The following is a 20,722-nucleotide window of genomic DNA, read 5'->3' as shown; positions in this document are numbered from 1 at the left end:
AACAACTTGAGTTTAATTTTCTCTGATGATGTCATGTCTATATTTCAACTGTAAGTAGAACATTTTTCATATCAGTTGACCAAACGATCTTTATGGTCTATGTTAAAGATGAAATATAGACCAAGTAACAGATTTTTTTGTGACTTAATACACTTTAAGATAGATTTCATTACAATATTATAGTCTTTGATTGCAGTCATGAAATATGTTTTTTCTTACCTCACAAGGTGTCTGAAGTGTGCAAATCTGATACTCATTGATTCATTTATCATCAGTAAAATGTCACTGTCCTGCTGTTCTTGGTTCTTTTGGATGCCGTCAGTTATAGCTATTTTATTCCGGCTGCTTTTGGACAAATATAATATGAACTTATAAATAATAAATCTATTTTAGCTCATTTCTGCATGAATTTCTTTTTCTATTCCTCCAAAATTAGGAATGAAAAACTGAAATGTCTCCAATGATTCTTCCTTTTAATTATTTTTTTCCTTTGGTCTTCTTTCTTTTTGAAGTTTTAGGTAGCCAAGCTACTGGAAGGGATTTCTAATTGGTATTTTCTTTTGTATGTTTACTGACAGGCAGTTCAAGATTTTTGAGGAAAAAAGTGTTTAATCAAGTTCTAAGTCTATAAACCACGGGCTTTTGAAAGGAGATGTAATGGAGAAAGATTTGGAGTAACTATTTTTGAAAAAACTTTGCAGAGAAACACAGCTTATATTCATGGAAATACTGCTTTACTTGCTTAGCTGTCCAGGTTTGAGTAAACCCTGTTCTGTTCAGCAGTGATCTTTGTTATGGTTTTGTGCATTGTCCTGCCCTTGTATGAGGAGTTTGTTGGCTTCAGTATGTTGTGGAAAAACATGGTGCCCTCTAGGTTACAGAAGGACAAAGGTTAGTAGCTCTGATTCTGGTATTTCCACAATATTTCCTTTCATTTCTTTTAACAGAAGCAGCACATTTAAATAGAAAAATGGAATTTTAAAGTGCTGTTGACCAGACAGTAAGATGTCATGGTTAAATTAATTTGTGAAACATTTAAATACATCTGTATGGAGGGTGTATGTACCTTTATTTTACATGTATTTTTAGAATGCTTGAATTCCAAGTATTGATCATATATTATATGACTGAAGAGGGGCAAGCTTTTATTCTTGCCAGATGGACCCCATTGAACAGCTGGATTTTTTTTCTTCTAGAAATAGATTTTTACTGGTATAATTTACAGACCAGTTGAGCAAAGTATTTTTTTTTAATACTTATTTATAACATCTAATATGCAGGAAAACTTCATAAGGTAATTCACATAAAGTGTTTGTGGCCCTTATGGAAAGTAATTTTCAGTTATGCAAATACATGAATAAGAAAGTTTCATATTGTGTTGATGAAGGTTAGCCCATTGCATCAGGAGATAGAACCAATGGCAGCTCATTTAGTGGACTGTTCAAGCAATGAGTATCATAAGTTAGTCTCATGATTACTGTGAGAAATTTCAGACTTTTTTCTGGTATTATTTATATGCCTAAAATACAGTATATATGATAATATGGTATAACATAAATACTTTTGACATGTTTGGATTGACTGCATTAATCATAGCAAGTAGAGCTGTTAGTCATGCAGACTCTTCAAATAAAGGCCAATAAAATGTTTAAAAGCATCATGTTCTGCATGTTTCAATTTGCAAAAATGTTTTAAAATATTCACACTATTTAATGTTTTTCTATCTGGGAAGCTGAGATTTGGGGCCTTTTCTGAACTGAAATGAAATTCATGACACTAGCTATTTGTTGATATATTTTGACATATTTGAGACTTTACTGTCCTGTCTATATTTTCCTTAAGCATGTCTTGCATTAGTTAAATTGGAGCTTGGGCTTTGTTTTTCCTTCTTGAAAGACTTCATGTCTTGTGTCAGCTAGATTTTTCTTAAGTACATTTGTCAGAATATATTGGCCAACACATTCTCCAATGAATTCTGTCTAGTCTAGACAAAAGATGAGAGAGAAAATATTTTTCATAGATTTCTATAAATAGACTGTGAAAGATTTTTCTGTGCTGTAGGATTAAATGTTTGATTTAATAATTGCAACAGTAGGAGAGGGAAAGCATGTGCCTTGGGTATTGTCCCTAATTTGGTTTTTTATTGTTTGCTAGAAATGGTATTTTCTTTGCTTTTCAGTTTAATACATATCTGTCAAAGCCTTACAGTTTTGGAATAAAGAAATGAAATATGTTTAGAAAATTGTTTTTGTTTTGAACAGCTTGCATGATCTGGAGCTCTTAATAGCTTAGTAGCAAGAGTCAAAAAGTAAGCAGGGCATTTAGTGGCTGGGGTAAGGACACAGCTCTCATCTTACAGCTTGTGGTGCAAGAACGGCAGTGTGTGTCTTTTTGTGTCTGTATGTTCTGTCTTTTCCTGATCTGTAGTACACAAATGTTTATTTCTGTGTGTTGTAGCTGTAATAAAGCTGGAAAGTTGCAAACCATAGGGGTACAAAACTAAAAAGATCGCTTCTTTCATTTGTCATAGTAAAATGTCTTGTAGTTTCTTCAGATTAGACATATGGTGAAAATTTTTTATGAAGATGGTGGTGAAGCACTGGAACAAGTTGCCCGGAGATGTGGTAGATGCCCCATCCCTGGAAACATTCAAGGTCAAATTTCATGAGACTCTTGCCAACCTGTTCTAGTTGAAGATGTCTCTGATGATTGTAGGGAGATTGGACTAGATGGCCTTTAAGGGTGACTTGCCAGCCCAACCCATTCTATGATTCTTCATCTAATTTTCTCAGTGATTTTAATAACTGCTGTGGTTTCTGTGCATACAACTGGTCAGACATAGGCTGTTGTGTTTGAATGTTAATCCATTACAGCTCATGCTTGTAGCTTCTTTCAAGTCAAATCACAACTCAGACACTGCCATTTGACTAATAAATATATTCAGATTATAGCTTCTCTCTTCACAACTCTCTCAGATTTAGGAATGCTACTCACTTATGCCCGCTAAGACAGGATTTTCTTTTGTGCTCTCCAGCAGTCTCTCACTCTTCCCCCCACTAGTATTAGTCACTTGTGCTTGTGTCGGCTTCCCTTTTTGTTTACTCATCCATGCCATATTCCTCTCAGCCCTTCTTTGTCAGTGCTTGCCTGTTGTTTATCTTTCGCTCTTGCTCTCATTTTCCCTAGTTCCTTTCCTGCTAATGTATTGCTGACTATTTTTACTCCATTCCTTCCTCACTTTTGGTTGCTGCAGAAATTAGTCTTCTTTCAGGACTATTGTGCCTTCAGGCTGTGAAAGAAAGGTGACAGTTTTGTTTTCTTCCTGGGTATGAAACTTTTGCACATAAGGTTGAAAGCCAGGGTGCTGGTGGCCTCCAGCAGCTTGATGCTCTTGCATGTGAGAGCAGTAGCTCTTTAATGAGACAAAATATTTCTGCTGGCGAAGTCAAGAAGGAACTGAGTGAAATCAGAGATCAATTATCTTTCAATGGACATTCAGACTTGCTAATATGCTCTTTCTGGGGAAACTATTGAGGTCATCCTATAGGTCTCACTGAAATTGTAATCTCCAGCCATCTTCTAGCCCCTTAGCCCACCAAGCAGTAAGTGAGGCAAGCCTCTTGCATTAACATGTCATATTACTTGTGAACACCAAGTATTGCAGTATGTAGACTGCTGAACCATGGACACCATTGTAGGCAGAATTCCTGTGGTAGATGCTGGCATTCAAAACGGGGAAAAACCAGGTAGACACACTCCCTGTAGAGCCCTGTCTGGCACTGTGTGGTTTTTCTTTTGCTGTGTCTCACTGTTCTACAGACAGCTGTTCTTACAGACTGAAGGTTGGGAGGGTGTTTTATAGAACTTCTGTAATTTGTTCTGACATAGATGAATAATAAAGTCGGTGGCAGCCTTGCTATAAATCACTGATCTAGGCATGTAATTATTCCTGATTTTTTTTGCTGTGCTTGTTACAGAAGCAAATGTGGTAGCTGATTTTTACTAGTCAACATCATTATAGGATGGGTCCACAAATGGGATGTGTGCATTTTACAATGGAAAAGCTGTGTGCTACTGCTATTCTTCTTGTGCCATTGACTAATGTTAAATGTATGAAATTATGAAAACGTTTAAGTTAGTTCTTTTAAAGAAGATAATTTAATGCTTTCTAGTGAGGCTGTGAAGGGAACTTCTAATGCTTCATTGCTTTGTGTAATTTTTATGGTTGTGCTCAAAATCTGTCTGAGAACAAGTATTTTTGCTACCCTGTATTCTCTTCCTGCAAAAGATTCTCAGTTAAGGTATTTTAAGGAAAATTATTGTGAATGGATATTTGTAATGAAGTTATCATTGTAGAATTAAAGATAAAAGTTGCTGTTAGAGTCCAAATCTATGCAGCATCAAATAACAAACAGCATGTAGAGCAACATTCTTCCAGAGGCTGTTGATAGGTCAGATAAACAGGAAGTATCACTGGCAATCTGTGGAGGGAAGCATAGTGGTGTTCTCATAAATGTGAGGAGGCAGATGGAACAGACTAATCCCACCACCCTGGGTCAGTTGCATAAGGATCTGTCAGCCCTAAAGAATTTTTCCAGTGATCCAGAGTTTTGAAAGCAGTGAGTTTGCCCTGGGAAGTTCAAACCAGTAGAACAGAAAAAAGGGAATGGGAGCCTTAATGTGTAGTTTTACCTGGATTTTGCTGAGTAAGAATTATTACTTTAAAAAGAAAGAAATAAAAAATTGACCAACCCAAAGAAAGTACTGAAAGATCTTGGCTTTTGTCTGTAGCCACAGGCAACAGTAACAAATGGAAAGATTAAAAGTCACAACTGTCTCCCTGAAGAATAAATTTCCCTTAGCAGAGAATGACTTAACCTGTAGCACTGTCTGTTCCAGTGTTCTCTGTGTTCTCTGTCAGAGGAGAGGCAAGGCTGAAGGGGGGTAGAGCATGTGAAGGGCAAAGGATTTAGGAGCCTACTGTTGTAGTTTGCAAGGGGAATAGGATAGATTTCTTCTCCCACATGGCCAAATCTAACAAGCTAGAAAATATCCTCCATTGACACAGTTTTTTTACATTTTAGCCGTTTTTTCAGTCATTTGCTTTCAGTCATTTGTCTTGAGACTAAGTAGATTGCAAGTCCACAGATAGTGTGCACACAGTTCTGAAATTATCTTTTATTTATATTATTTATCTGAAATTATAATTATTTTTAAAATGGTATCTAGCCATTGTCAAACCAGATTCACTATTTTACTACCTGTGCAGAGGAAAAAAAAAAAAAAAAAAGGTACTGTTCTGGTTTTCAGGATATAACCTCAAGATCACATGTTGCGTTGAGAATCTTGGCACAGAAGGTGAAATTCCAGAGGTTGAGCAGTTAAAATGAGAAATTTACTGTTGTTTAATAACTAGGGAAATCCTTATCATTGATACCAAAGAGTTAAAATCTACTCTTTTGTATCCAACATCGTGATTTATTTCTGTTGAGCTTGGGCCTTAGGAAATAAATGCAGTACTGTGATGTGGTCTGGAAGTCTGTACTTAGGCTGTTTCAGGAGTAAGTCCAAACCACAGACCTGAAAAAAACAATGCTACTACAGTCAAATCTGGCTGAAGTTGTTTGCAGGATAACACCGAATAAGTGATGTGTTTGGCACAACAGAGCAAGTGTCAGTCATATGGCTGGACTCCATTCTAACTGAAAATAGGAGCCATATCTTATGTGGTTTACCCTTCACTAGTCATTGAAAGCTGATTCCTTTAAATAAAACAGTATCTTCTTTTTTTCATGACATTTCCTTTTCTTCTCTAGTTTCTTTCTTCTCCTAAAAAAAAATAATAAATTGAGAACCTCCAAGGAAAGCTTACTTCTGAACTTAGTCTCCTAAAATGAAAAGAAAAAAGCAAGCCAAAATACAACACAAAAAACAGATTAGGCAGCAGCATAAAAAAAATACTCTTCATTTACATCTTACATGAGGACACAATATGTATACCAGTTAGTACTGTAAGATTGTCAAGCTCTTAAAAATCTGGTAAATATCAGCCCACCAATGCCTGTTACTGTGAAAGAAAACTTATATAATTCTGGACATCCAGGATATATCTGCAACTTGGTTGTATAAGTAGAACTGAACAACCAATTTGATTGATAATATCTTTGTACTGTTATTAGAAAGTGGAAAATCCTGAAGGGGGAAAAGCATTGGAACATTTTCCTAGCCGAACTTGATCTGAGTTGATTATTTCATTGTGTCTAAAATTACTTTGAATTGTAGTATTTGTTTCTTCCGTAGCTTTCTCTGCAAGTTACATACCTGCATGTATGCAAATTAAGTCACAGACTGCATTATACAGAAGCAAAAAAATCATGTTTATACCTCACTATAAGTATCCATAGTTCTTACTATATTTTTTTTCCATGCAGGCTGATACATGAGCTTGCTTTTTTGTGTTTCTTTGACATTTGAATCCATACAAAGCTTTCTTTGAGTCTTTTGTTTCCACTGAAAACTCTCCAGTAAGCGTAGATCTTTGTACTCCTTTCACACAGCTCTTTTTGTGGAACATATAGACTTGCTCTGAAAAGGAAGTGCTCGTGTACTCATTTTCTCTGACCTTTTTTCCTGGTGAATTGCATCATGTAGGGGACACTGGGCTGTCATTTCAGTTTTATGTGCAGAGCTACATTCAGACCTAGATGGAAAGACAATCATCATGTGTTTGTTTTCTGCTATTTCTGACTAGAGTTTTGTTTCCAGTACCCCCATGTTTATGTCAAAGGACCCGTTTTTATTTAATTTTTTTTAATACACACAATATTTAGGTGTTTCTGAGTTTCAGGGTTATGGCATGAGACAGATTTTCCAAGAGGAAAACACAGGAACATCCAGCATAGAAGCTGAGGAAATTCTTTATGTGTATTCAGAAGATGTAAAAACTGTAACAGGAGGAAGGAGCAGCTGTGGCATTTCATATGTTTGGTTGTAAATCTTGTTCTAACAGTGCTTAACCATTTCCCTTTACACTTCTGAAAAGTGTGGTTGAGGAGAAGACCTGGTATTGTTTTGGCTGGTATTCTGCATGTGAGGAAGTGTACTTGAAGCAGAAGAAGGGAAGAATAACAGAACAATATATTTAGATCTGTTAGTAAAAGCATCAGATCTTGACCTTTTGTATGATTCTTTTTGCTTCATGGTCTTCAAAAATAAGATTCACTGAGGAGGTAAAATAGACTCAAGATAATTCAGGTTTCAAATGAGATGGTGGTGCAGAATGGAAAGAGAAGTTGGGTATTCTCCTGACTAATGTTACTTAGAAGAACTAAGACCAGGGGTAGGGCAGCCTTATTTTACCTGAATATTGCCTATGTTTCCTTTGCTAAAGAAAACAAATGGAACAAATGAGGTGTAAAGTCTTAGGATATTTTCTTTTGGGAAAATATCCTTTTTCCCAATTGCGACTTTCAGCTGTATTGTCAGCTGACTATGCTGAGTGTTGACTAACAAAGGAAAAGGTTGCTGGTGAATATGAAATAATAGCGATCTGTTGCTGAGAAGAGGCTGTGTTGGGTTTTTCCAACCACAATTGCTTTGTTTTAAGGGGAGGTAGAAGAAATGTAAGGATAGTAACAAATATCTTTGAGCAGATAATAGAGCTAACTTCCAAGATTTCCTGCCTGATTTTTTTTTTATTATTATTATTTATTTTTTTTATTCCTTGAAATTCTAGGCACTACAGAAGTGGTCCATAGGCCAGCACAGTTTCCAAGCTGATCTAGCGTACATAGTTGCCTAGAAGCAAGGACTGTCCCTTTGCAAGGTAGATACCAGAAGGAGTAAGAGTTACTGCTTAAAATAAGTGCCATGGAGGGGAAATATATTTAGAATGATAAGCAGGACAGAGTATGAGGATAACAGTGGGTGGATGTTATCAAGACCTACCCATTTGCTACAGAACACTATTTGAGTGGGGTAAAAATAGCTGTGGAAAATACAGTTGAAGTGAGATTGTTAGCTTTCGTGTGTTGTGATATTTTTTAAGTCTTAGAAGAAAATTTATTCCAGTCTAACTTTTGAATTGATTGAGAGAGGTATGAAATAACTCTTATATTGCATTTAATGTGCCTTCAGATGTGATGAATTCCAGATATGATAGATTTCAGAGAGTCAGTCATTTGCAGATGAAGATTAAATGAGACATTTGAGAACATTAAATTGCTTTTAGGTAAGTGCGATGTAATTGCTGCTCTATTGAGTCTGGCATTCATTTCTAGATCAGTCTAGTATAGTGTAAATAAGTAACTGCTTACCTAAGAGGTTTCTAACATTTTGCCTTATAAAGTGTGTGTGGACAAAAAGAAAACTGAAGACTTAAAAAAGTAACCAGTATGTGTGTGTACACATATGTTTAATTTTACAGCACTCATAATTAATGTTTTACTCCAAATCCATTAAATTATCCAAGCTTCTGAAATTATGTATATCTCATTGAAACACACTGAAGTATATAGCAATGCAAAACAAACAAAAAAAAATCAGCGTCTTCTTAACAAAAGGTACTCTGTATTTACAATGATATAATGTTACAATTTGAGTGCTGAGGCTACCAGACAAGACTAGACAAAGTGAATTTTACAAATGCCATTCTAATTAAACTAGTCCCTTGATGCAGATCACTGATGGTGTTTTGGCCTTGCTCTTGACTTTTTAACACCAAGAGGTATTTCTAATGGCTGTGGTTAAGAGCTTTAAGCCCAGCTCTGCTAATGATCAGCTAACACCTGTTGTGGTGAAAAGCTATTTTAGTTCAGCAGTCCCAGGATTAGTTTTATAGACCAAAATAAACCCTTGTCATACAGTTGAGTGAATAGCTTTAGATTTTGGGAAAAATATGGCTGAATGTGGGGTCTAAACCTGCTGAAATACATGGAATATTAAAGCAGTACTAGAAAATGGCACTGTGAAAATGCTGCTGTCTCAGTGCAGGAAAGTAAACCTTCTCTGTCACTTTAAAGCTTTCAGGAATTCTGTCTGTCTGTCTCATTTACCTCACTGACAGTCAGAGAATTCTTTAAATCATGGTAACTTCAAGAGGCCTTAGAAAAACCACAGGTGAATACATGATTGACTCTGTAGCATGCTGTCATGATGTAAAAACTCACTGAAACAGAGAGACTTAATAAACAAAAATACAGAACTTCTGCTAATGCATTTCATACAGGTTCAAGCAATGCTTTATTTTTGTTTTTTATTATGGTGCAGAGGTCTTGGCATAATGCTGTAAAGGTACCATGCAGAATTTACATTAGATACTGTTAGGCAAGGAAATATTTAAGACCTAACCAAGTAATAACACATTTTCCTCATGCAACACTGAAAAAGAAACACTAACACAGGACTTGGAATAATGCCTGAAATAGAATTAATTTGAAGTGTATAATGAAAGTTGTCATGTTTGTGAAGAAAAAAATGTAAATTACCCTTGTCTTGCTAGTTTTAGCCTAAGACTGTTAAATCAATTAATAATCTGTAATTCCAAAGACTTCGTATTGTTGGTTTTTAAGTTCTAGTTGTCAAAGCCATATGGAAAAAGATGCTTTTGTTTGCTACCTAAAATTGCAGTCCATTTCACAGAAAAAGGTAGAAATTTTGAACACAGTTGCTCATGTGTTGATGTATATACACATCTAATTTGCAGGATTAGTTGATTTTTTTTTTTTTTTTATTAGTTGATTTTGATTTTTTTTTCTGGTCCACAACTCTGTTAGAATGACTGGAAGTGCAGGACAGATTTCTGTGTTTAGTGAATGTATGAAATTAGAGATGTGTCAAGGTAGATACAGCACAGGTTTTGATAATTCTTAAAGATACCAGCAGGGCCTTTAAAGTTTGTTTGATACTTGAGAAGTTCTTTTGACCTTGAGGAGGAAAGATGTAGTAGACTACAATACACACAGGTGTGAGTATTCCTTCTGTTTAGATTTTTTTTTTAATAAAAAAAAAGCAACCAAGAACATATCTGCAAAGTCCCTTGGATAGTCCATGCTGGGAACGATTTTCTGTATAAATTAGACTTCTTTTCTTCTCTTACTTCCTGCTAGCCACTAAACATATCCTACTGTCATAGTATTTATGGAAGCCTTGCATTCTCAAGATATAAAAGTATTATTGTCCATGTTTGTGTCCTGTATCTTATTTGTGTTGCTCTCCAAGGAGACAATTATGCCAAATAGGGTTAGAATTTGTCAATTTGAAACAAGAATCATCTGGAGTGAAATCCTAATGTAATTTTTTTCTTGTTGGACCTTACGAAATATGGTGTTCATAGCTATTAAAATGTGACTAGAGAATATACAGCCTGATTGGTTTTGCCTAAAGCACGATGAGTCCAGAACTAATATTTCTAGAATTTATTTATCTGAAGGTTTGCTGTCAAATTAACAGATGCTTCAAATTTGGGGGTTTTTTCACATTAGTATGTTGTATCTAACTACTGACATATGCAACCAAATATTTTTTGTTCCTAATACTTAGAAAGGTGAGGAATTTTTAGGTGCTGAAATTGCCATCTTGTGTAGTGGTGTAGATTCCAAAAATATTACTTGGGAATGTTGTTTGCAATGCCAATGATTATGGATGACAGAAGCTGAAAAGAGAGGAGGGTTTGAAATAATTTACTTCATCGTCCTTTTTATTAGTTCCCAAGCTAGCCACTGTTGTTTGTTTAAAGCTATAAAATACTCATGATGTTTCATGTAAATTTGGGATTGTACTGTGGATTCCACAGCAGAAGTAGAAGTTCTGCTGTAGAAGCAGTAAAGTCAATAGGATTGAATTTGATGTGTTGTCTTTTGTTGCTACCTCTTCCAATTTACTGTCCAAGAGAAAATCTTTATTGGCTGTCAAGTTTTGTTTGAATGTTGAACCTAAAGTGAAGTTGTCAGTGCATTAAGGTGATACCCTCAGAGAAATGAGAAGTATTATATATATATACATATATATATATAAGTATAGAAGAATGAAGTTTCTGACTGAACTTCCAGATGATTCAATTTCAATGAAATTATGATTTATGGAGACACTGGGGGAGCTCCCCTGTTAGTATGAAAAGAAAAAAATAAAAAATAACCTCTCTGAAATGATAGCATTTAGTCTTTGTCTGGGATGAATCAGACAGGTGTTTACAGATACACATTTTAGTTTAAGGGTTCCATTTCAATGCAGTTACATAAAAATACATACAGAGATTTACATACAGTAATTGTATATCATTACACATAACAACAGAGAAGATTTGTGTATGATAAAAATGGAAAATAAAAAGAGGAAAAGTCTTGGGGGTAGCATTGAACTAAGGATAATGGTGAATCAAAGACAAAAAGACTTTTTATTGTCATTATTATTTGATATTCTTCAATTCTGAATGCATTTTTAGATTTATTTGAAATTTCATTTCTGTGTATAAAGAGCGTTTGTACTGTGATAGTTGCAAAGTAGAAGCTTTTAATTTAAATATAGATACAAAGAGATGAAATAATTCCTTTAGCTGGCTACTAAGCAATTCTTTGCATTAAAATATTTATATTAACCAGCACAACAGCATTCTATGCTTAAAAGCAATCCTTTGACACATACATTAAATCAGCTTATACATCAAATGCTACTTCTTGTCCAGTTAAATATGCCTGTTTAGAAAACAGTAATGGATTTCAGTTGTTTATTGATATGAGGGTTTGTGTATGTGCATATTTATTATAGTTTCCTCTTAATCTGTGGTCACTGAAGGATTGGTAAACTGTTGAGTGTTGTGATAAGAATAAAAACACTACTAGGAGGAATTTGAGCTCTGTAAAACCTCAGCATCATACATTTGCTAGTGGTGCCATATAATAAAATCTTCTTTTGATTCCTAGTTATTTCAAAATCTTTGGGATGGGCAGAATAGGTACGTATACTTGATTTGAACAAGGCTACTTGATCTGTTTGAGCCAACAGGAAATTTTTACATGTTCCTACACTAAGCAGAAAAGCTAAAAGTAGTTATACTGACTGGCTTGTTCTGTTGCCAAGCCATGGTTCTGCTGCTTAATTGTAACTAGAAATTTAGTATTTTTCTTGCCCTCTTGATACTTGTGATTTTCACTAAAACATAAAAAATGCACTGGTATTGGAAACCACTTAATCACAAATGTACTTTATTCTAACTTACAGGGTTCTAACAGAATTATTATTTAAAGTTTCAAATCCCATTTCAAACAGATGCTGCCAGTCATACTGCAGATCATCTGTGTTTGAACTTGGTTAGTAATGGAGTTAATATTTTAAGGACTTTTCTCAAAACTTTTATTATTTTTGTGTCCCTCTGGACCTTGGATTGCCTTAGTCTTTCTTAGGCAATTAAAAACAGTTTCATGAAGTTAATTTAGCTACTTTCCAGGGCAGAGTTTTCTATACATACTTTTTTTTTCATACTTTTTTTCCAGAAATTTTTCCGAGGAGTATGTTTCATGAAATAGTCTTCTGTTGAAAAAACATAGATTTAATGTAAGGAAGCTTTTCCACAATAATGTGGCATCTTTCAGGTTTTTCTCAAAGTTGTTTATTTTAAATTTTATTTCATTTTGCTTTTTTGGTCACCAGTTTAGTGCTAGGAGAAATTTCAAAAAAATTTCAAATTAAATAAGTGTCATTTGAACATGACTTCTTAGAAGAAAAACTTGCATTAGTTATACAGAAACTTAAGTGTCAGATTATTTGGATGAGAATAACATGTGGAAAGCAAACCACATTCTCCCTAATATCATACTGATTTTTTCCTCTTGTCCTTAGTCATGAGTTCCGTAGAAGTTTTTGCCAATTCTTTGGCGTGTACCTAAAAACAAATTAAACACTTTTAAGTTGGCTTTCAGTGATTAAAGTCAGTCACCAGAGATTAACAGATATGTATACAAGTGAAATGCACATTGTTCATGCCTCAATCACTAGTGGGTTTTTTATGTACCCACCTGACTGTAGTGCATGATATAAAATGTGGAAAAAAAGCCATGGTAGTGTCTCATTTGACAGAAAAGCACAGAATGAGTTAAAAGGTTGCCATTTTACCTTGGGATGTGTTGAAGAAATAAGGGTTTAATGTAAATTATCCGAATGAATTACTGAAAATCATGAAATAAAGATATATGTGGTTATATGAAACAATATGGTTGATAAGTAGATGTGAAGTAATACGCATGAGTAATTTGAAAATCTTGATGTGTGGTTTTTTTTGGAAAAGTGAACAACAAAGCTCCTGAAGTATGTTAACTGAAATAGATAATATAAGGGAACTAGAAAGGAATATTTTTCATTTTTTTCTCTAAATCCTCCTCAGTGTTTTGTGCTTGTTTGTTTGTAACTTAAAATATGTTAGCAAATAACCTGAGCCAAATCTGAACTAAGAGTCGTGTCATTGGAGGCAGGACAGAGGAACAGAGCTATCCTCAGGGTGTCTCTTGCCTGTGACTTCAGTTAAATAATTTCGCCACATCCTGGCAATTTGGCCAATAAGCAGAATATTTCTGGTTAGCTGGTGGACTAATGTGCAAATTCTTAAGAATTCCACAACTGGTTGCAATTAAAATTGCTCAGTTTGCAAGTCCATTTTCAGATGATAGCTCCATCACAGCAATCAGAGTGCTTTGCTAGGCTCCTGATAGTTTACCAGTGAGCAAGCTTCAAGAGTAAAAGAATAGCCTTAGTGCATAGATTTATCATAAGGAAAACTTAAAAAACATTAAAATTAGTTAGTGCTGCAGTTAACAAGAATCATCTTTGTCTGTTCGAGGTTTTCTAGCACGTGTTAGATGCCCAAGCTCTTCCTGACTTTGATGTCAGGAAGAATTCCTATAGGAACTCCCAACTTTTTAAAATAGTAGATGGAGAAAGGCAGAAGAGTTGTTTTGACCAATCTTTACCTTCTGTAAGTTGTGATCAACTGATGCAGTTCTTTCTCTGTTTCTGTGACAGAAAATTATGGGTGATCAGGGAGTACTTCACACCTAGGTTAAATTATGAGTACTGAGGCTGAATCATTCAATAATGGTATCTGATTTTTGAGTTTGACAGAAATGTGTGGCTGGTTTTGATCTGGGTGTCATTACTAATGTAATCTATCTATCTCTCAATTCAGGTTATTACTTGGAATCATAGAATGGTTTGGGTTGATAGGGACCTTAAAGGCCATCCTGTTCCAACTCCCCTGCCATGGGCAGGGACACCTTCCACTAGAACAGGTTGCTCAGAGCCCCATCCAACCTGGCCTTGAACACATCCAGGTATACAGCGTCAGTAACTTCCTTGAGCAGTCTGGAATGGGTTGCCTGGAGAAGTTTTGTTCTAAGAACAAAACTTGCCTTTTGTTCTTACATAGTTATGGGGATACTATAAGTGTTGTACAATAATGGACTACTTTGTTATTAAGACTTGCAGCATCATCTTGTTTCCTTTGAATGTCATATAAGAAAGATATATTGAATTAAATATTCTGGTTTGTATAATACTTTGGTCATCTTTTTACATTCTGATATGATGGGAGAGGATGATATTGTTTGTAGGAAAAAAATGTGTGGAAGAATTGGAGAAATTAATTTCCCCATGTGAAAATATCCTATTCTGTGCAGAAAATGTTGCATAACCTTATTTTCTTTCATTTCTTATCACCCTGTCTAATCTTCCTGTGTTTCTCTTCCTTTATTTTATTGTTCTTTCCCTAAAGTAAGAACAAAGATGACTTGTGAAGATTCTCAATAGTGGTTTTGCTTCAGAATTATTTTGTTAATTTTCTTAGCTGCCCTTGGTGCAGCATAATGAACTTTCAAGTACGTTGACAAAACTTGCATGATCTTGATTAAGTTTTTGGGTTTTTTTTCCAGATGTTTCATTTTAATCTATAGTCCTATTAAAAGAGTCTAGATTTAGCTTCAGGTAAAAATACAAATCTTGGATCTTATGAGAAAGTATTTATTATCTGGGATATTTGGACATTTTGGGTATAAGATTAAAGCTTGCTTAATAGTTATGGTTAGATGTTCTGAAACTATTCTTTACAACCTTTAAGTATAAACATTTGTGCCTTTTATGCATGTATTATTTGCTTTTTTTTGTGATGCTTTAAACATTATAATTAGGCAATGAAAAGGTGAGCATTTGAATTCTGGCACAGGACTGTGAGCTCTGTAAAAGTATAAAATTACCAATGCTTCTTAAATGAAAACTAGGTCTGCTTCTTGTTGTCTTGTGCAGTTGCAGGGTTTCTTTGTATAAATAAAACTGTTGAAAAACTTAAATTTTTCTTCTGCAATTTTACAGCAGGTATAACCGTTCCTTTTATTTCATGAATACCTTTAAAAAGCAGGATTGTTACTCAAAATATGAGTTGTCATTGCTCATGCAGAAGAGTTAAATGTTATTATCTCTGCTTGTCTTCCACCCTGTTTCTCTTCAGATTTCCTCCCTCCCTATTTGACTTTATACACAGCTCATGCAGCATGCTTGCTTCAGTTACTGCTTAGGCGCTGGTGTGGGAGGTGCCAGCAGAGACAGGAGAGGCTTACTTGGGCTGCCTGTTCTCCTGCGGAGCCGAATGCTGTGGACACAGAAACTCTGTGCTCTGCCCTCCACTTGCTAAGGTGAACCAGTGAGAGAATAAGGACTCTGCTGCTGCACAAGGACAGTAATCAGACCTGAAAATATCTTCAGGAGCATTATTAGCCAAGACTTTTAGTTGTCATTTTTCTTTTGCAAAATTAATACTAGTATCTACCACAAGGTAGCACAGAAAAAATCCCTTGAAGTAAAAAGTTAAATCGTATGACAGAATAGTAATAGTGGGGAAAATGGGGAAAAGGGTGACCTTTCCCACAAAATAGTCTTTTTAAGGTAAAGGAGATGTTGTTCAAGTTTTGGCCCTAGCAATCACTTAAGGTGTTTGATTTAGCAGCTACCTGGGATGGTTGCTAAAAAATAAACACCAATGTCCTGAGCTAGGAATGCCTTGCTTGTGTTTGTCTTAAGACCAAACTAGAATAGGGATGGAGCCAGGAGAGAGGTGAGCTCTCAGAACTAGGACATACATCAGTTAATAGATTTAGTGATTATACTTTGTAAAAGGGCAGTTGAAAGTCTACAGAATAGAGAGCATTGTGATTGCGGTCCCTTAATTAATTCCAGATCCTCAGAACACAGAGGACAGTATAGAAGCCTTTGGGTGCCTCTTAGTCTAATACCAGGTAGAAGTCATGAAAATCAGTGCAGAGATTCTTGGTCACAAAGGGTAGGATTAGTTGAAGTATTTGGCTCTGCGTGCCTTCACACTGCCTTTATTTGTGCTTTCATTTGCTGTTGCCTCTCTTCCTATTGTAGTTTTGTTTGGAGGAAATTTTTTTTAGATTGTTTCTTTCTGCTTCCTTTCCTTTGAAATCACTAGGGAAAACAAAAACAGATTACAACATGACAGAAATTTGTCAGGCATTAAACAGAAACCATGAGCAAATTATGCTTTTTAATGCTATGGGAGATCTTTGTGAGGAAAGAATAAAACCACTGGGGCTTTTTCTCCAGTCTACAAATATCTATAGACAAATGTGTTTTCTCAGAGAAGATGGATTGTATTTGCAGTGTCAATAAAATTAGTAAGGAAGCTTTCCTGCTGTCTCACTTTTCAGAAATGGTATATTCTGTCTAAAACCATACTGGAAAAAATCCAGGAAGTCTGTAAATGATTAAGAGATACCAAAATTGTATTGGCTGCATATCTTCTATTGGACTTTCCTGAAAATCAGTGGTTGGAGACTGGCACTACGTTCCTAGCATCAGTGCAGTGTGTTCCAAGTTATAACTTAAAATTATTTTAGGAAAGCTGCTTACATAGATTATTCCATATTCCCTACACATATACTGAAGTAAAAAATTCTTCCCATTAGTCTCAAGTCATGGCAAGGTCTAGATTAATTAATATTCCTCAGATTCTTAGCAAATTCAACATTTCTTATGTGGAAATGCTGTTAACATGGGCATCAGGGCACCTTGCATACGAGAAGAGGCCGAGAGAGAGCTGCATTTGTTCAGCTTGAGAAGTAGGATCCCTGTAGCTATCTACAGCTACCCAGTATGCAAGTGTGGAGAAGACTGAGCCAGTCAGCCTGGGATCAAATTCTTTGTTTTCCTTTGGTTCTGAGTAGCCATTTTAATTTGTACAGTTTGGTCTATGCACCATATGGGTACATGCTTTGCATAGCTGAGAAGGAGAAAGTGGTTTTGAAGACCACTTTTTATGTTGGAAATAGATTAAGGTAATTTGTACATCCCTCAGTTCATCAGATAAGTCCTCCAGCTACATAATTGGCTTACAGAATAGGAAACAGCATTCATGCTTTAGACCATTGTTAAAAACTTTACTGTCTTCAATGTCTTTAAAAGTGAAGTAATGACAAAATGTTCTTTTTCTCTGCAGTGTTTACTCTCCCAGCCAAAGTTCTGGGCAATTCAGACATCAGCCTTACTCCTTCGGACCAAATTGGAGAAAGGAAGCACTCGCAGAATGGAACGGGCAATGAAGCAGACTCAGGTAAAACTTCTGAGCTGCATTATTATAATATATGTGTGTGTATATGTAGATTTATATATATGTATACAAATGTATATATGTATTTATATATATATAAATATATATAGTTTATTTTTATATAATATATAAATAAAATCAAATACAAGCAGGCAGGAGTTAGGCAGTTCTGCAGTTCCTCCATGCAAACTGTACAAGATAATTTTCTAATTATGTCTCTAAATTAGATGCATAAACCTTCTGTGCCTGCTAGTCCTGAGATGAGCTTATACATACAAGTTATGAATCATCACTTTCAAAAACATGACAAGTTTTGGAAGATTAAAATTAAAATCTATTTTTGTACCTGTACTTTCTGACTTACGATCTGAGGAGTATATGTAGATGTTCCTGAATGTCAAGCTGCTACTGCTGTTGAATTTTTCAATATTTTTTTCTTAAGTAAATCATCTCTATAAAACACTGAAACTTGTAAATAGTCATTGGTATTGTGAGAACAAGAAAACACATTCATGAATAAAGCAGCAATTTCGGTTTACCATTTTGATGTGATAGTATTAGATTAGCATTTTTATTTCAAGTTTGAGGCAGTGATTATTTAAATAATCTCACTCCAAACAAAGAGAAGATTGTTTTCTTCAAATACAAAAAAGAAATGTTAAAATCCTGATATGTGTCATCTAGTAAAATTAATTTTTAAAATATTTTTTTTCAAAAGAAAGATCTATGGGCTTTATCAAGATTCTTTTAGATTCTTTTTTACCTTCATATTACAGGTTTTTTTAGCCCTTTGTCTTCCTTGTACAGCCAAGTCTTGTGTCACACATGAATAGCAGGCATTTGTGCGTGTCCATCAGGCAACACTCCTGCTGGCTAAAACCACCAGGAATGTAAAAAATTATCATTATGGTGCTATGTATTTAAATCCTGAAAAGCTGATGTTTCATTTAAAATCATTATGATGCATGAGTCTTTGAAGAAGGGCATTTTGGATGTGCTGCTGCATTTTTCTTGCAGTGATGAAAACATGGAGTTGCTGTAGTGAAATTTCCTGTGGTCATTAGGAGACTGTCAGGGAAGCCAGGGATTCCAAATCTGGGAAATACAGAATGTGACGGCACTTGGGAAGTGATCTCAAAATCCTTGATGCCCTAAGCCATAAAACAGCTGGAGTGCCTCCAACATTTTTGTCTAGCTAGATTAAACCTGAGTACTGGAAATTGTTACATTAGACAGTTTGATAGTCTCATGACAGAAGTCTTCATGAAGGGGTTCTCTTAGCAGGTCCATTTATCTGACTTCTGGTGCTGCAGCTCCAGTAATGCAAAGGATTTGATTAATATGGGCTGTGATATTTTGGGAGATGACCCCACAGTGGACACAGAATCTGTGGTTTTAAATATTCCCTTTAGTCTTAGTGTGTTTATGTTTTCTTTCATTAAGCTTTCTAGTCATTTGGATATAATTGCATATTTGTGTTGATCTAACAGGAACAAGCTCAGTTTCCAAAAATAGTTAAAAGTTGTTTAATGATTTATATGTGCTAAATTAATCAAATAACTTGAATAACTTCCCATTTAAGGCTTTCATTCCCGAGTTCCATCAGATCAGAAATTTTTATTAACAGTATTTCTAACAGAGCTAAAAATGATGATTTTAAAAATGGTGAATGATGTTATTTTCATACATAGCACAAGTTATTTCTGATATATCATCTTCATGAAGATGCTGATGTGTAATTTTTATTAAGATGCCAAAGAACAAATGAATTCTGCATCTATTTATCAGTGGAAAATGTATTTCAACCCCCTGGAATTTTCATACAAATGGGTTTAATGGGTTCTTGCTTTACAATTTCATTATTTACTAGTTCAGAGTGATGTAGAAAGATTAGTTATGGTAGATTAAGGGAGGAGGTGCAAATGTGATTTTTTGCAATATCAATCTTTTAAAGGAATTATAAAAATTCTTGTAAAACAGCTTGAATAAGATATGGTAAACGAAATCTTCTACATTCCTTTAGGGTTGTCTTAAAAGTGCATGAGCTGTTATAGGCTCTAGCTTAGTGATGATGGGACTCTCCTGTCTTATTCTACTTTAATTTTTCTTCCTTTCCCCATTTCCACCCTTACCTGCTCCTATGCTGGGTCTGCAGCTGATAAACATGTTTTTAAATGAATATTGCTGAGTAGGCATGTGATGCTTTTCAGCTGTAAAGCAAACCTGGCTACGTTGTTGGTTTGTCAAAGAAAGCATTTTTCAACTACCTTTTTTGTAGGACTGTCTATGTCTGTTTACATTATTTTAATTACTTGAAAATATTTGCAGCTCTTATTGATTAAAATTAACTGCCAGACTCCAAATTTTAAATATATCCCTACTTTATGCCAAACAGTTTTCATAGATTTTTTAAAGTTTTTTTTCTAATTAGAAAACTTCAAGAGAAATTGGAATTATCATTTTCAAAGCCTTTTTTCTGATTATTTTGAAAATCTGAACTACAGATAATTCGGTCTTTGGAATGATTTTTAAAATTATCATTCTGGGTACTCTGGAATGTACTTCAGCTAGTAGCTAACTGCAAGTGAGAAGGAGATACTTTTTTCCTTAACTTTTTCTGGATGCTATGGGTTGTCTCTGTCCAGTTTTTGCCTAAATGGGGTTTGGACCTGAAAAACTAAGGTTAAAGATTTCTAAAGTCAGTACTTTTTTCAGTCATTTTTCTAAGAAAAGAAAACAGTGTTTGAAAGCTAAACCAGTTATTTTACATTCCACTAGAATATTTAGTCATGACCAGTGTAACATAGAGAGAAATGTGGGTCAAGGTTCTGCCAACTAAAATGTGTCTCTGGATGCTGTATGATTTTTTTAAGGTTGTGTGATTGTTTTCCACCATTTAGGTGAAGGTCCAGGAGGGTGAGAAGTAGTAGGGTGGAAAGAAAAGTGGGAGGGAGGAAACAGGAAAAAATGAGGGTAGTTTTTTGATAAAACCAGAAACCTGCTATTGCTCTATCAGTTCGGGGATTTCACCTACCTTTTATTGTAAGAAAATAATTCAGAAACTATTAATAGTGGAAGATCAGAAGGACTAAGCTGTTAAGCCACAAATTACTACTG

General features: G+C 35.0%; 1 protein-coding gene across 2 annotated transcripts in view; it reads left to right on the top strand.

Annotated features, from left to right (window-relative positions):
* TTC27 (tetratricopeptide repeat domain 27) overlaps positions 1–20,722 on the top strand; it is a 115,191-nt gene that overhangs the window by 42,823 nt on the left and 51,646 nt on the right. For both annotated transcript variants that reach the window (XM_058836490.1, XM_058836491.1), the window contains one exon: positions 17,495–17,608. In XM_058836490.1, coding sequence (XP_058692473.1) covers positions 17,495–17,608 — 114 coding nt within the window. The remainder of the gene's footprint in view (positions 1–17,494; positions 17,609–20,722) is intronic.

The sequence above is a fragment of the Poecile atricapillus genome, chromosome 3, assembly GCF_030490865.1.
Source record: "Poecile atricapillus isolate bPoeAtr1 chromosome 3, bPoeAtr1.hap1, whole genome shotgun sequence".
Classification (NCBI taxonomy): Eukaryota; Metazoa; Chordata; class Aves; order Passeriformes; family Paridae; genus Poecile; species Poecile atricapillus.
The sequence above is the reverse complement of the archived record's forward strand: the minus strand, read 5'-3'. Positions and strand labels throughout refer to the sequence as shown.